Source organism: Crocodylus siamensis, chromosome 13, assembly GCF_052110815.1.
Source record: "Crocodylus siamensis isolate JL-2025a chromosome 13, ASM5211081v1, whole genome shotgun sequence".
NCBI lineage: Eukaryota > Metazoa > Chordata > Crocodylia > Crocodylidae > Crocodylus > Crocodylus siamensis.
The window spans coordinates 34,732,966-34,748,448 of NC_143407.1; the positions used below are offsets into that span (position 1 = coordinate 34,732,966).

The 15,483-nt window shown below is 40.9% G+C and overlaps 1 protein-coding gene across 3 annotated transcripts in view; it reads right to left on the minus strand.

Annotated features, from left to right (window-relative positions):
• Positions 1 to 15,483, minus strand: part of BRIP1 (BRCA1 interacting DNA helicase 1) — a 110,482-nt gene that overhangs the window by 36,681 nt on the left and 58,318 nt on the right. For all 3 annotated transcript variants that reach the window (XM_090024937.1, XM_090024936.1, XM_090024935.1), the window contains exons 15-16: positions 2,377 to 2,536; positions 1,975 to 2,096 (exon numbers count right to left, since the gene is read on the minus strand). In XM_090024937.1, the coding sequence (XP_089881063.1) occupies positions 1,975 to 2,096; positions 2,377 to 2,536 (282 nt within the window). The remainder of the gene's footprint in view (positions 1 to 1,974; positions 2,097 to 2,376; positions 2,537 to 15,483) is intronic.

Below are 15,483 nucleotides of genomic sequence, written 5' to 3' on the forward strand. Positions count from 1 at the left end.
TTGACTGCCCTGGTATTTAGTCTGCCAACTGAATTCTCCATCTTTCTGGGGGGGTTTTTAGGGACCAATTTGCAAGGGGGAATGTCTGAGCACAAACTTAGGGCCAGGTCTCTCAGTGAATTTGATTAGTGGTGAAACAAAGCTATAACAACACAGGCACTGAAATTTACAACTAAGATTCCCTGACATTTGTAGAATAAAGCTTCCGTGGCTCCAGACTGCACTAGGCTACAGTTTTCTCAGCACAACTAAGCCCCTCATCTTCAGGAGCACTTACCTTCTCACTGACTGTTCCCAACTCCAAAACGGATTGCAATACTGATCATGGTTACAAAGTACAAGGCTAAGTATAGACTGTCAAAAAGCCTGAGGCTGAATTGATTCAATCCTTGCAGGTTAGTCTAAACTGCATAGATTGAACAGATAAGCAAGTGAACAGACATTCACTTTTGACTCTGGAAATGCAGCCACGTGCCTGCAGTGGCCCAAGCCAAAAGCCAGGGGGCACTACAGCATGGCTTGCTGCTGGCTGGAGCAGACAGCTTGGGCCAAGCCTAGCCTGCCCACCCTGTGGGGGTGGGGGGTGTTGCAGGGGAGGTGCAAAGCATCCTGGGATGCCAGGAAACAGTTAAACTTGAATTGCGAGGGGATCTGGGATAGAAGTTCAATAAACCGATTTAACCTAAATCAATGAAGTCTGATACTACATCCATCCAGGTTTACGTTAAACCAGTTTCGGCCATTTCGAAAGCGGTTTATGTGCACTGAACCTTCTGTTATGTTACAGATATGAACTTGTTTCCAATCACTTATACCAGTTTATGTGTAATTTCTGCCCCTAGCCCAAGAGTATAAAACACCCGAAAAAACTTGTATCAGTTTGTATCCCTACTTTGTTTTTTATATGGACATATACTTGCAAGCCAGTCTCTCAAAACAACTCAGTGCATTTTTCATTCGTACTTTATATTTTCCAAAAGACAGTGCGTCTTTTTGTGAACCTCCTTCTTGTACCAACGAGCAATTACTCACAACAATAGTCCCACTGAAGTAAATGAAGGTACTTGTGAGAGTAAAGTGTTGACATTCTACCCAGATCACATGAAAGATACAAGACAACCCTGAAATTTAGTTAATTCTAGGCACTTTGGATTGCTACGTTCAGAAGTTACTTTAAGAGCTTTGCCTCAAGTCAGCTAAAGCTTGAATCATCAAAAAAGCAGTGCTCTCAGTTTCCAGGAAGAGGTTATTTCATGTCATAATTTCACACCTCAGAGCAGCAAGCTAAAGAGCAACATTAGCCTTGGAAAAGGTTTACTGTTCTACTCCCAGGCTAAATGGAAAGTGTTATACATATAGCTATATTGAAGGAGGCAATGGGGATTAAAGAAGGGAATTACAGCGACCAACAATAAAAGAATATGTGAAAATACCTCACCTCCCCAGTAGGTTACCATTTTATATTACAATCCCCTTTGCTTCTCAACTTACTTTTCATCTTAATGTTCTTATGTAAATTTATATCCATTAAATTATTTTCCATAGAACACAGCATCAAAACAAAACTTTTGAAATCTCTTCCTCTCATTTACACTGGGATCAACCTACTAAGTACCTCACTATAGCTGATAAACTATTTAAATAAGTTTGGAAATAAGAGGAGAAATAATGTATTGTAGCTGACAAAACAGGACCAAAAAGCAACTCTGATAGCACTATGACTTTCATTAGGCACGTTCAAACAATGGCTTACAGTAAGTTTACTGTAGGTAGAGATAAACTAGTATTACAATTAACAAGCAGACACCAACCAAACTCCATTTTTCTGGGTAGAAGGCACTCTGAGTAATTCAAAATGAGATCAGGTAAGAACTGGCAAAATATCTGATTATATGGTATTCTGTAGATGAGGAAGTATTTTAAATATAGCAAAATTTAAGTCACAACATTTTGGGGTAAATGTTGATGTCTTACCTGGAGGTCCTTCACGTTTGGAAATGGGATACCTATAGTTACAACAGCACGGGCATTTTCATCAGAGAAATCCAGGCCTTCACTAACTTTCCCTCTGCATACAGCCATGAGGAGTGCTCCATCTTGAAGCAAAGAAAAGGAGGATTTAGCAATCATTTGAGAGAGAAATCATCAATTTGCAAAACTAAGTTTTACTAAATTCTTCGAGAGAGTTAAAAGTGTGAGTGTAGCATGAAAAGTAGATGTTGGAGATGTTGAGTGCACTTGCCAGGGATGTATCTTTGAGACAGTCTGCTATGCTCATTGATTGAGGGCATCAAGCCAACATATGATGGACAGAGTTTAATGCTGGCAGCTGGCCCAAATAACCTTACTAAATAACTTCTCTACTAGTGGTCATACCTTTTCCACCTTTATGCTTTATTGCATCATAGTATATTTTCAGCAATTCATCAAAGTCACCCTTGTCTCCTCCTTGAGGCTCTGCAATGACCGTCTTAACCATCTCCAGATTACTCCATAAGCCAGTGTGTATCCAGCGATCCTTTAATTTGTCCAACAGCTACACAAACAAAACATCCAGAATAGCAATAGTGAAAATGATGTCATCTAAATTTTTTTATTGCTCTTAGGCATACCAATCATATTTTAAGTAAAATATACAATGACACACGTCCAGTTTTGTATGACAAATTATTCACAGTTTGTGAATATCAGTACTAAATTGGCATTATTGAAATTCATGCAATAAAATTTAAACATTCCAAAAATGTAAATCAGTGGTTCTCAATTTCTTTAGATTCAAGGCACCCATTGGAAAACTTTCACTTTGATTTTTGACTATAGAAAAATAATGGAGCAATTATTCTGTTGCTAAGAACTCAGAAAGACCACAACAGGTCAGTATGCTTTTAACACTATGGATTCCTATTTGAAATCTCTGGCTTTATCTTGTGAATCATGTTTGCACACCTGACAGTGCTAACATGCCTGGGTCTCAAAGCACCCTGGCTGAGAATAACGGATATAAATATTTGCATTCTCTACCGCTGCAAGAATGTGTTCTTGAACACCATCATCCTCAGAAAAGAACAAAAATAAATTGTGGCGTGCATGAATACATTTCACCTACTGAAGACAGTTGAAATGTATAGGGAAAAAATCTCTCAGGGTTTTTTTTCTATCTTTTTCTAGGTTTCCCCTGCATCTGAAAGAATCCTCCATGCCTTCATTTTGCATTGCTCCTTAACAGAAATAGCCACAGGACCACAGTATGTTTTGTAAAACGTGGTGGTCTGCTGCAGCTAGGATTTTTGAAAGGCTATAAAAGCAACATCGCCTAAAACTGTCAGGGTGGTAAGAACCGCACACCACCCTGGCAAAACAAGGGGCCACTGAAAGCACGGAGACTTGCCTTTTAGGTCACCAGAGAGAAAGGCCAGTGTAGCAGAAGACCCCCACCACCTGCAAGACTGAAGTCAAGTGTGCCGATTTCAGCAGACATTGTCATTGAATGTTTCAATTCTTTTAAATTAACTTGTATAAATTAAAAAAAAAAAATCAGAAATAAAAAGTTTGGAAAGTAGGCTAGGAATACTGTTGTACCTACGAAGACTCAGGAAAGGCATGAGGGGCAATATTATTTGTGATATCTTTTCATTAGACGTTGGACAAGCTTTTGGTGAAGAAGGGCACTTTGTGCCTGACAACAAGCCTGACAGCTCTCCCAACTATATAGCAAGTCCAATAGAAGAGATCACAAAATACCCTTGCTTCAAGTATGGAAATATTGTTCAACAGAAATTTATTTGCTTTTAGGGGGATAGTGATAGAGGAAATCCATGGTACCCAGCAAATCCTGTGTTTGTCATTCCAAATCAGCACAAGTTACGACCATTGCACGCAAAAGATTTGCTTGTTTTACTTTCACTGTCAACATAATAAAAATGTGTCAAACATTAGAAAAAATATATATAAATATAAGTAGGGAATGAGCGCAGGTCTCACTGGTTGATTGGATGAGTGCTTTTGGCAGTCGTCTCGGTTCATTCCCCCTCCCTTAACAACTCCCATCAGAAATTTTATGAACCCAGAGATCAATTCTCTTATCTGCCAGATTTGCCTGATGGTGCACAATACTGCCCTCAAATAGCAGAATGGCAGCAGGCATATTTGATACGAGCTGAGCAAATCTGGTTCAGTGGACAGAAGCAAATACTTATTTAATTCACTTCTCTCACTCTTCAGTGAACACTCATGTTTTCTTAACTATTCTATAGTACAGTCTTCCTGGTCGCATGTATTGAAAGATTTTAAGTTCACAAGCTCTGCAATGAGGATGATGCCTATTAGCAGTCAAAACCTGACTTTGCCTCTCTCTACCACTCCCTCCAGCTCCACTCACTGCAGGCCTCTCTCAGTACTTTGACTCAGGCTCTGTAAACTGCTCCCTCTGGAACCTGCACCAATCCCAAAATGTTGCTCAGGCAGCCACGGCATCCCCTAGCTCTTAACACAATTACTTCCTCCCCTGGCAGCAAATCTGAGATGTTAGGTGTTTAACCTTGTTGCAAAAGTCATTTGCCGTGTGTACAACTATAACTCAATACATGCATAGCTGAAGGTGACAGTGTACAATCACATTAATGCCAGTTGAAGAATGCCTGTGAATTCAGGGAGCACCACCTATAAGGGATATTTGCACAGGTGACATTTTTTGACACTGAGCTCATGTCGTTTATTGAAATACAACACAAAACATAATAATACGTACATTTTTAATTTTATGATATATCTATGATGGAAGCCAACTCTAAGCCACTACTGCTCAGATTTTTTTGCCTTGCAAGAGTTTTTTTCTACAGAAAATATTTCCCATTAGGACCAGAATTACTGCTTTCTTGGTGGCACATCTACCAGTATGTATTGAGGGGACGAATGATTTGTCATCAGCTGTTGAGTTTTGGCCAGTTCTGTTTCTGGCACTATTTGGAGAGCTAACAGCTTAATATCTAGTGCATGCTTCTCCATGTAACGAAACCCAGCGAACAAGGGCAGAATCAAGTGTTGATGAAGACTATTAACAGAATCCACAAAGTTCACTTCTTATGGAAAAAAACCCCACACCTTGACAATGCTGGATCCACCAGCAGGTATTAAAATTACTGACCAGGATGGGCGCGTCAATCCATTTGAGGGCCTTAGCCAGGATGGAGGAAGTGAGCCTATGGGAGCTCTATTTTTCCCTCCTCTGAAAGGATCCCCTGCCCTAAGCACTCAATTGCAATGTTACTCAGGCTTCAGTTCTACCATTCCCTCTCGTCTAACATGTATGGAAAAGGAAAGACAGTGCTATGGTACATGCCGAGTAGAGTTCAATTTGAGTTTTACATACAGAACTTTTCATAGTTTGATTTCTGGAGACTGCTTCTCTTTCCTGTGTACTGTCTCAACAGCTAAGATCAGTTGGTACTCTTCTGCTAACACTCAGACACAGAAGTTCTTAGCCGAGGGTCCTCAACTCAAACTTTTTCCTTTACTAGTCAAATAGAGCTTAAGTTTGTTGATCTCCACAGAATACTACAAAAATGCCTGCAAAGATCTTCTGCGCTGGGGAAAACTTGCTGTGGACTAAACCAAGTTCTCTTTTGGGTTAACCTGATTTGCATCCTTTTGTACGGTGAGGTTTAAAATACTTGTACACATACCTAGAGAATAAAATGAATGCATTTAATTCATTTACTGAATAAGGACACACTAGAATAAACCACTAGGTTCTGCCTTAATGCCTAATAAAACACTGGTGTTAATTAAATTAACTTTTAAATGCTACTTATCAGCAAATCTGCCAACTGTAGAATTCAACTTCTTGTTGATGCAGAAACCACGCAGTAACAAAGACCATTAATATGCCACACAAGTGATCAGTATCTCACCAGTTTAACAGGATACATGCTTCCAAATATGTAAGAACTGTAAACACCACATATAATTTTACAGATTTCAAACACGTTGGTCATTTTCTTTCCCCTCTCCCTCTATCTATATGTACTTTCAAAGAAATACAACTTCCACTCATTAGTGGAAAGATTGTTCCAGGACATCTTCATCAAAATTCATTACAAAATGCATGCAAAGCCAAAGTCATTTTTACATGCATAGCGTAGAGCAATGCAATTACTATGCTCTGCCTCTGCTGGCATATGCTCAAAGCTGCTGCTGGCACCCAAATGGTTCTGGTTTCTCTTGGAACGGACAGCTGTCAACACACCAGCAAGCTTCCCTTCCAGATGTAAATTATTCATGTATTTGAGAATATCTGAGCAAGGATAAAAACACCACAATGAAATCTCATGGAGAAATTTCACTGCTCTTCCCATTTATGTTGTGTTTAATAGTTGACCATAAACCGGAACTTTCTCCTATACAGAAAAGCATGCACATATGCTTGCGTAGATATGGTCCAAACACAACTATACATAGATACTACAATAATGAGAACTACAGAAATGCCCATAAATGAAAATAAATAAAATATAATACATATCCGTGTCTCATAGGAACTATGAACTCGAGTGCAGTGTTATCATGGAAAACAATAGCACTTTGGAAAGGAAGAACACGGACAAGAATGGGGTATAATGCCAAAAACCACAGGAGGTGGCCATTAATGCCCCGAGTCAGTCACTTTTTCTGCCCAGGGGAATAATAGTTTTTGCAGTACAAGGCAGTCTATATATGTATTATTAAACCCTTTAAAAATGGATTCTCTAATGGTTCTATAAATGAGAAGTCTTCCTCCAAGAGAGCAGAAAATCTTGTTATGTGCATAGAATCTGCCATCTTCCTGGACTGATGGATGCTATTTTTGATGGGGGTTTTTTTGGTAATTTGAAAACAACTGCAAGTTCTGATTCTCAAAAGCGATGTTCTTTGTATCTAGGCTTATCTCCCCTCTTTGTTGTTTCTTATATTTTAAGCAGCCCATGAAGCTTTCCAGCATCTTGTGGGATGTGAGAAGATCTTTTCTTGGTATCTCTTACCAGCCCTCTCACTCCCTTAAGCTGAGTCCTCACATCCCGCTTGAGGGCAGAACAAGCCGTGCCCCTTTACAGATTGCCTTTCCTTTTTCTGATCTCAGTAGTAGCACAAGGGGTTTCCTATCTCATGTAGCAAAGCCCAAGATGTGTTTAATGTATTTTACCCTGAGGCAAGTTCAATGTAATTTCTGACATCTTAAGGAAGGCAAAGTTAAGAAGCTAAATTGCAGTGATCATACTGTTGCACACGGTATGGGAATGTAGTCAGCTTCTCTGCAGGATTCTTTACCTCCTGAGTGATTTCTTGTGAACAGATCCTGACTGTTGGGGGAAGAATCTAATGGAGAACAACAAAACCCTATCAATTACCTGCTTCCCTTCAGATGCCACTTCCCTCACCACAAAACCCTATACCTGCATTTCTTACACAGAACGTTCCTAATATATTTTAACATTGGTTTGGAAAGGGGAAACATGATTGTTACCTTATCTGGCTTAGGGTTACCATATGTCCAAGGTTTTCCTGGACAAGTCCTTTATTTGGGTCCTCCCACCTCCATCTGGGTGTTTTTTTTAAATATCAAAAAATGTCCAGGATTTTACTCTGCTCGGCATCCAAGTTTTTCCTGGCACTTTCCAACTTCCCCTAGCATGGAGCTGCTTGGTGCTGTCAGGAGCAGGGGAAGAGTGAGTGGAGGCAGAGAGCATCATGCCCGTGTGCATGCACATGGCTGGTATGCAGCTGGATGCAGGTAAGTCTAAGGGGGGTGGAGGGCCAGGGCTTGCAGACTGTCCAGGGGGCTATGTGTGTGTGTGTGGTAGGGATGTGTAGATGAGATGGGTATGTGAGGGGGGCAGATGCCTGGCAGCACTGGAGGAAGCTGTTTGGGTGCTGGGATTGCAGCAGGGCAGGGGAGGTGCCTGCTCCTTCAGCAGGGGAAAGGGCGGGGGGGCGGGCCTTCTGGGGCAGCAGGGAGCTGCATGGCCAGGCTGGTGGTACTGAGGCTGGTGCTGTGCTTGCAGGGACAGGGCAGCTCGGAGATGCTGCAGGGAGCAGGGGGCTGAAGGCTGGCGGGGGGGGGGGGGGGGGGGGGGGGGGGGGGGGGGGGGGGGGGGGGGACTGTGGATCGTGTGTGCAGGGCACAGGCAGTGCCAGGGGCCTGTGGGTCAGGTGTGATGGGTATCAGCAGGGATGGCGGGGGCTGCAGGTTAGGAGTGAAGGGCACCAGCATGGTCTGGGGAGTGGGATACTGAGCGTCAGGAATGAGGGTCGGCAACAGGGCTTGGGGGGCTGTGACTTGGGAGTGGGGGGCAGGGCAGGGCATGGGCATACCATTGCCCTGCCCTCCTCAATCATACTCCCCCCTCCTCCTTCCCCGACAGGTGTCCTCTTTTTCAAACTGGAAATATGGCACCTCTAATCTTGCTACTGAGTAAAAAAGGATCTCTTCAGTCCCTTTTAACAGTATTGAGAAGGCAGGAGAAAATATAGCAGACAAATAAAGAGCAGCCAGGGACAGACAGGAATTGAAGAGCTTTGCCATCTTACAGCACAGGAAAGAGTCTCCCAATAGCTCCTGATCTACTGATCAATAAAAAACAATCGTCTATTATTGCACTGCAAACCATGACACTGAAGTAATGTATCTTTCTGTCATTTTGATATGTAGGTATTGTATTATTTAAATCCTATAAAACAAAAGGGATCTTGTGGAATAACCAATAACCTTAGGTACCCCACTTATGAAGCCTATAATTACACGCAAAAAAGTTTTCCCTCTCAGAATTCCAATATCTCCAACATAGCAAAGAAGATATAGAAAGTTTTCTGTAAAGTACATTTTATCATGCTTTCCCACCCGGTATCTCTGAGCCAATTTCATTGTCATCTGGAAATAAGGAGGGGGGAAAAGCAGCCATTAAGTTTTGTTTAATAAAAATCACAGTATCGGCATCATTGTTAGTGCAAAAAGTCAGGGATCCTCTAGGGACTAACATTGATCTAAAAGCCTTTTCCCATGCAGAGCTCTTCATGTGTTTGCTACCAGAATTTTCTTTTTGAATAAACATTGCTTCAAAATCAGAGCGCGTCTCCAGTGGGCTGGAAACGTGTCTGAAGGGTCAAACAGAAGTTCCACACACAGTCAGCATAAAACTTTAGAAATGGAAAAAAAGACAGATGCAGCCGATCCACTGGATTGACAACAGAAGTTCACTAGACCCCAATTTTGGTGACTCTCAGGTGGAAGGTGAGGCATCTCAGACCGCAAGGGTGCTCACTTGCTAAAAAGGAGCTCTGACCAGTCAATGTCCAACATATAAAGGACACAAAAAGGTGTACAAGACTCCCATGACACAGCACCTTCTTGTGAAGCTTTTCAAAATAAGTTCTTCATTTCATGTACGCACTATATAAAAAGCAGGGCAAAGGGAGGAACTACAAGGACACTTTTGAAAGCAGTTGAAATGTCATATTTGGAAAAATCTTACCTTTGAACATTTATTCCCTTAAAGGAGTGACAATTTTAAAGTAAAAACATATATGTGTGTGGCCTGATAATGGTCTGCACTGCCATGGAACAATTCTCAGAGAAGGTTCTTTGGGCAAATCTGATACATCTTTTATTAAACCAACTCAAATAGTTAGAAAAATTCTTCTTAGCAAGCTTTTGGGTATAAATATCCCTCATCATGCTGAGGAAGGATCTGCATCTGGTGTCCAGTGGACAGTAAGAGCTGAGGTTTTTGGAGAGGCGGTCTGACTTGTGTCATTTCTCAGTGAATGCCTACATCTGATTACAGCAACTGTTTCCAAAGCGTGTTCTCCATCCTTTAGTTCATTAGAATTACCAAACTCAGGAAAAAGGGAATCCCTGAAGCCTATGACAGACAAAGAGGACTAGGTGAACCTTTAATCTACCCAAAGTTTAAGTACATAATTTCAGGTACCTACTGCACAAACTAGGGAAATTATGAAGCGTCTCAAGACTATTAAAAACTTACTTTTTTCCGGACAATTTTGGGAAAGCCTTACAGATTTGTTCACTTTTAACCTCAAAGTATCAGAAACATTTCAAGGAACTGCAGATGTACGGAAACTGTATCCAGCTGCATCTTGCTATGCGTACAGGGTGCACAACTATTTCACCAATAATTATGAGATTCCGGGAGAGACAAGAGAAGCTGTCAACTTGAATTTGTGTTCTTCAAGCCCTTTGACAATTTGTACATTGTGAAAAGGGCCATAAATTCCACAGGTTTATGAAATCAACCACAAGCATCAGTACAAGGAAAATGCATGCAAGGGCAATTCCAGCCGCCTAGAAATCTTATTGGAGAGGAGGGAACACAATCAAACTATATGCCATTTAAGTAAAACAACAATTTAATTCCACGTTGTGGTTTCTTAGCTTTCAAATTAGTGCTCCATTCACACTCAGCTGAGCTGCATTTAAAAAATTCTTCCAGGTTGAAACTTATACTCCCAAATATTGTTATTTTAAGCATAAATCTTATAATGTTCCAGTTCATGTGACTATTAGTGTTATTCAAACCTTTCAGTTTCAAGGACTCATTATAAACAGATATAAAATTTCATCATAAAATATCACACAGAACACAACAAGTCTACTACTGACAGATTTTAAATGATTCAGTAAGAACTCTTTGACCATTTTTGTGACTGAATTGCAACAAATTAACACTGAACCTTAAAACTCCATAATAATTTTGTTCTTTGTCTAAATCTTCAAAAATTAAAAGCTTTGTGCTTTTGCCAAGAATATGTGCTGAGCACTTTAGCTTTAAAAAAAAGTACTATTTATTTAACAACAACCACCACCATTACGAACCAACGTGTCAGAGGACAAGTATTTTGAATAGAGTTCTTTTAAGTTACATTTAAACACTTTTTATACTTTTTTTTTTTTCCCTCTTCCAGAGGAAAAAACCCCATGTGTTTACATATTTCTGTACTTTTCTGAGAGCTCTTTTTTCCATTGATCTTTGTTATGTTTTTACTAATCTAGATCCCAAAACATTAATCAAAAACATCTATTCAAGTTCTTTAAAATCCCGCTCAGGGAGAGACTGCTCATCTTTGGGTCCAGGCCGCAGAGGGAGGCAATCACCAACTGAAGATGTCAATTACATACAGTTTCTTTTAATTTAATTTGATGCCTAGGGAGTAGCACTCCCTACTGACTTCAGAAAATCTCCTAGCAAGTCAAGAATCATTTTAGCTTGGCCGGGGGGGGGGGGGGGGGGTGGAAATCAGCAAACAAAGCAGATGCAAGCTGCACTTCTTTTAATCTTTCTGAATGTGACTCGAATATCTGTGAAAGGTGCATTTTACCATCTAGGAAACTGAAGTCCTCAATTAAGCTACTGATTAAGCACAGCACAGGCTACAGAAGCCAGTTTTGTCAGAGTGCCTCATCCCCACCCTGAGAAACTATATCTGCATAAGAATTGTTATGATGATTCTGTTTTCATCGTCTCTAGCAACACTGCCATTAAGGATGCTAAGTGCTAACAATACTGGCGAGTTTTTGAAGAATGTGTGGGCACCTCTTACCGAAGAACTAGCCAAATTCTGTCAGTGGATACTTGTTATGAGTTTCTATATTACTCTCAACATTGGCTGGATTTGAAGCAATGGCTTTCTTCATGCTGTTAACCAATTGTTGTTTATCTGGACATCTTTTACCTGGGCAGCTTGGGTATCTAGGTTTATGGTTACATAAAATATTGAAACTGGCTCATCCAGAACCATTTGGCATATGTCCAAACACATTACATTTCCTATAAATTGAAAGCTCTTTAGCAGTAATTACACAATGAAACTTTCTGAATATACAAATTTTCATTTTTCTGTACAGGGGTAAACAGAGTATATGTCTTCTATATCCCTTTTTTTTATTTCTTCCCGTCTCCTTCCAACACCTCTTCCATGGATTGCTCCTGCATTGTGAAGCATGGCTTAGCTTCTACACAGTTCCTAAAAAGAAGCTTTTGTTCTGGGACAGAACCTGAAGTTTGACAGAGAAGTTAAGAGAGATCTCAGTGGGACAGAGCTTTTTCTTATCGAACCCTACTTACTCCTGATAGGATGTCAGAAAGAAATGCTGCTTTCCTGTCTCATATCTGATCATCTCCTACCATTCAGACTGCCTGCAAAAACTAGCCCAAGTCACTTCTACAACATAGGATGATCATAATTGCATCTACATAAGCTGCCTTCACTCTTCCTCTCAGACATTTGTACAATCTAAACTGACAGGATCCGTCTTCAAATTTAAGGCATTAGAATGGTAGAGATCATATTTTCCATGAAAGTAATCCTCTGATGATCTCAGGACACACATGTTTTTATAATATATCTTGTTCTGTAGATATTATATTACCTTTAAATAAGCTTTCTGGATGATGTGGTTCGCTGAGTCAGCTAGTTATCTACAGCTGTAACTTTCTGTCTAAGCTCTCTCCTGCCAGTCGCAGTCTGTTCTCCACAATGGTTAATTCTGGCATGGCAGGATGTCCATGGTTACATGCTTTAGCTTTGAGTTTAAGAATTAAATAACTTTTTGCCTTGTCATTTTGCAAGGACTGCTTGTTTCTCCTTCCCCTTTACTTGAAGGAAGCAGTAGAAATGATATGGTACTAGTAAAGCAAGGTAGCACCCACAGTAAGATTGGCTCCTCTATTTTTTCTCTAGATACTTTTATTTGTGAGTTTTGGTGACAATCTCAGTCCATGAACCGTCATTAAGAGATGCACCTCTCCCACTGCTTAAACATTAGCAGTATTAGAGCCCTGGAAAACACTGTATTAATCATATGCTAAACTGTAATATGCCACAAGTTTGACCAATTTATCAGGCAATAAAAAGGCAAACCAACCACAAAGACGTTACATGTTTAATGTAATATATGTGGAACATTTTTGTGGCTGATTTCTACCAGGTTTAATTTAAACATGAGACATACTGCATAGCATGGGTTTTAATATCCCTGTGCAGGGGGAGCCCACTGACTCCCCACAGTGGAATCTTGTAAACTCATACCACGCAGCCTGATGCCAGGTTGACAGGTCTGCAGAACAGGGATCTGGGAATCAGGGAACTCTCCAATCCCCAGGCGGCCATGCCTCACTATGTGTGCAGTCAGTTCCATGCCCTAGCAGACAGATGATGGGATCTGAGAAATTTTATTCCAGATCCCAACAACTGCACATCCTGCGGTACGGATGGGGATATGTAAATTCCTCAGATCCCATCAGTGATAAAAATATGCCAGCAGCCTCACACATGCATGATTTCAAGTTGATACCAGAGACCACTTCTGATCTGGCTTCATTTGCTATTTACATAGCTGCAACCCTAATACTACTGACTGACACTAAATAGGGTTTACTGAGTTAGCATCCAACAATATGCAAATGAAATGAGCGATTCTGGACCTATACCTAAATTCCATTTCTTCTTTTTAGGGTTTGTTTGGGTTTGTTTTTTTTTTTTGGGGGGGGGGGGGGAGTTAGAAGGGAGATCAGGAATAATGAGATGGGAAGAAAGGAAGATAGGGCAATGGAATAATAAGCAGGAGGATATGGGTGAACAAGAGTGACTGCATGAAAGATGTGTATTTTTGACCATCATTCCAACTTTAAAAGGCAGCCTGCTGATATCACCAGCTTTCAAGGGCTCTGAAGGGAAGTACTATGAAAAACACTGCAATACATTTAATTAAAAAAAATGCACCCCAGTTATTTTTCCCCTTTAAGACACATCTGTTACAAATACCTCTAGAAAACATTACAACAAAAACAAAAAACATTTGTATACATCACCACAAATACTGTATATGTATATATTTCACAGGATAGTTACATGTGCATCTTTTAAATATAGTTAATTCACATTTCATCCTGATTTTTTATAACTTTTTAGCTGTTTAAATCATATTCAGAAAAGAAGAATAATGGCAAAAATCTCTGCTTGACACCCAGTCATTTGCACTGCACTAGTCAGGGACCACACTGGCCAAGAATAACTTAGCCTGCTGAATTATTTAAGCAGTTGTTTGCACTCAATTAGATTTTCATGAAAAGTTAAGCAATAGAGTTATTCACAGAAACTTTTTCATGTTTAAATGAGGTACTCAGACACAATACAGGAAGGCATTTTTATTATTAATACCTGAAAAACTTCATTGTTTGGAGCAACTACAATGTATTAAAATAGCAACATAGTACATGACTACTCACTTGGAGAAAAAGATCTCAAAATGAAGGAAAAATATTTTGTTAAAAAAGTTTCAAATTTCTTCTGTGCATTCGGTATAATCAGAAAGACTACATGATGTGAGCGTATGAACCAAGACTGAAGAACAAGCGACATTTCAGAAGAGATAGCAATGGACAGCAGTTTGTAGAGAATAGGATTTGAATAGTACATCTCACTTAGTAGGAAGCATGCTCATACATAACGCCATAACCGTGCACTTATCACCAGGGATCCAGGTTTTCCGTTTTCTCTTTTAAAGGAGAAAAACACAGGAAACTGTTTCCCTTTGCAGGCTGGCAGAATTCCAGGCTGCAAGAGGCTGCTTGGGACTGGGAGGAGCAGGACACAGGGGGTGTCACGTGCATGTCTGTGTGCACAGACATGCACGTGGCTGGGAATACACCCCCAGGCAGTGGTAGAGAGCAGCTCCCCAGCTAAGTCTAGCGGGGGGGTGAAGAGGGGAGCAGATTTGAGGCAGTGGTAGCCATGGTGAGGGAGGGAGTGGGGCAGGGTTGGTGATTGGGGCTGGGGTGCTGCCCAGCTGCGGCAGTTCCCGGGCCCAGGGATGGGGCAGGAATGTGCAGCCATGGGCCCTGGCCAGGGAGCAGGGCAGAGCCATGGGGGGCTGGCTGAATCCCCATGACGCATCAGCAGAGAATAGGGGGACACATGCACCCCCCCATTTGTGTCCCCATAACGGGGCATGGGGCTGCAGCCTGGCTACTGCCACAGCTCAGTGGGCAGGACCTGGCCTAGGAGAGCAGAGGTAAGGGGCTCTGGCTTAGGAGTGAGAGGCAACAGCATGGGCAAGGGCAGGACACTGGCATATCAGGGTTGCTCAGCACCACAAAGGAATAGGAGCGGGGGGGAACAGCCACAGCTGGACCCATGTCCTGGTGAGTGAGGAGGGCAGGGGGAGCTCTGATTTTCCATGATTAAAAAACAAAAACAAAATCAAGCACTAAAATATACCAATATTTAGAATTTATTTTATTATAATGATTGAGGCACTGACAGACTTCCAATTTGCTTTAAAATTGTAAATATAGCAATATAACATTGTGTTCAAGTGATACCTATATATATGGTGGCATTTCATTTTAATTATGGCAGAACTCAAAGATATGCTGAAAGAAGAGGGGTTTTTTAAAGGAAGATGAAGACTAGGTAAGAGAGAAATCCAGGAAG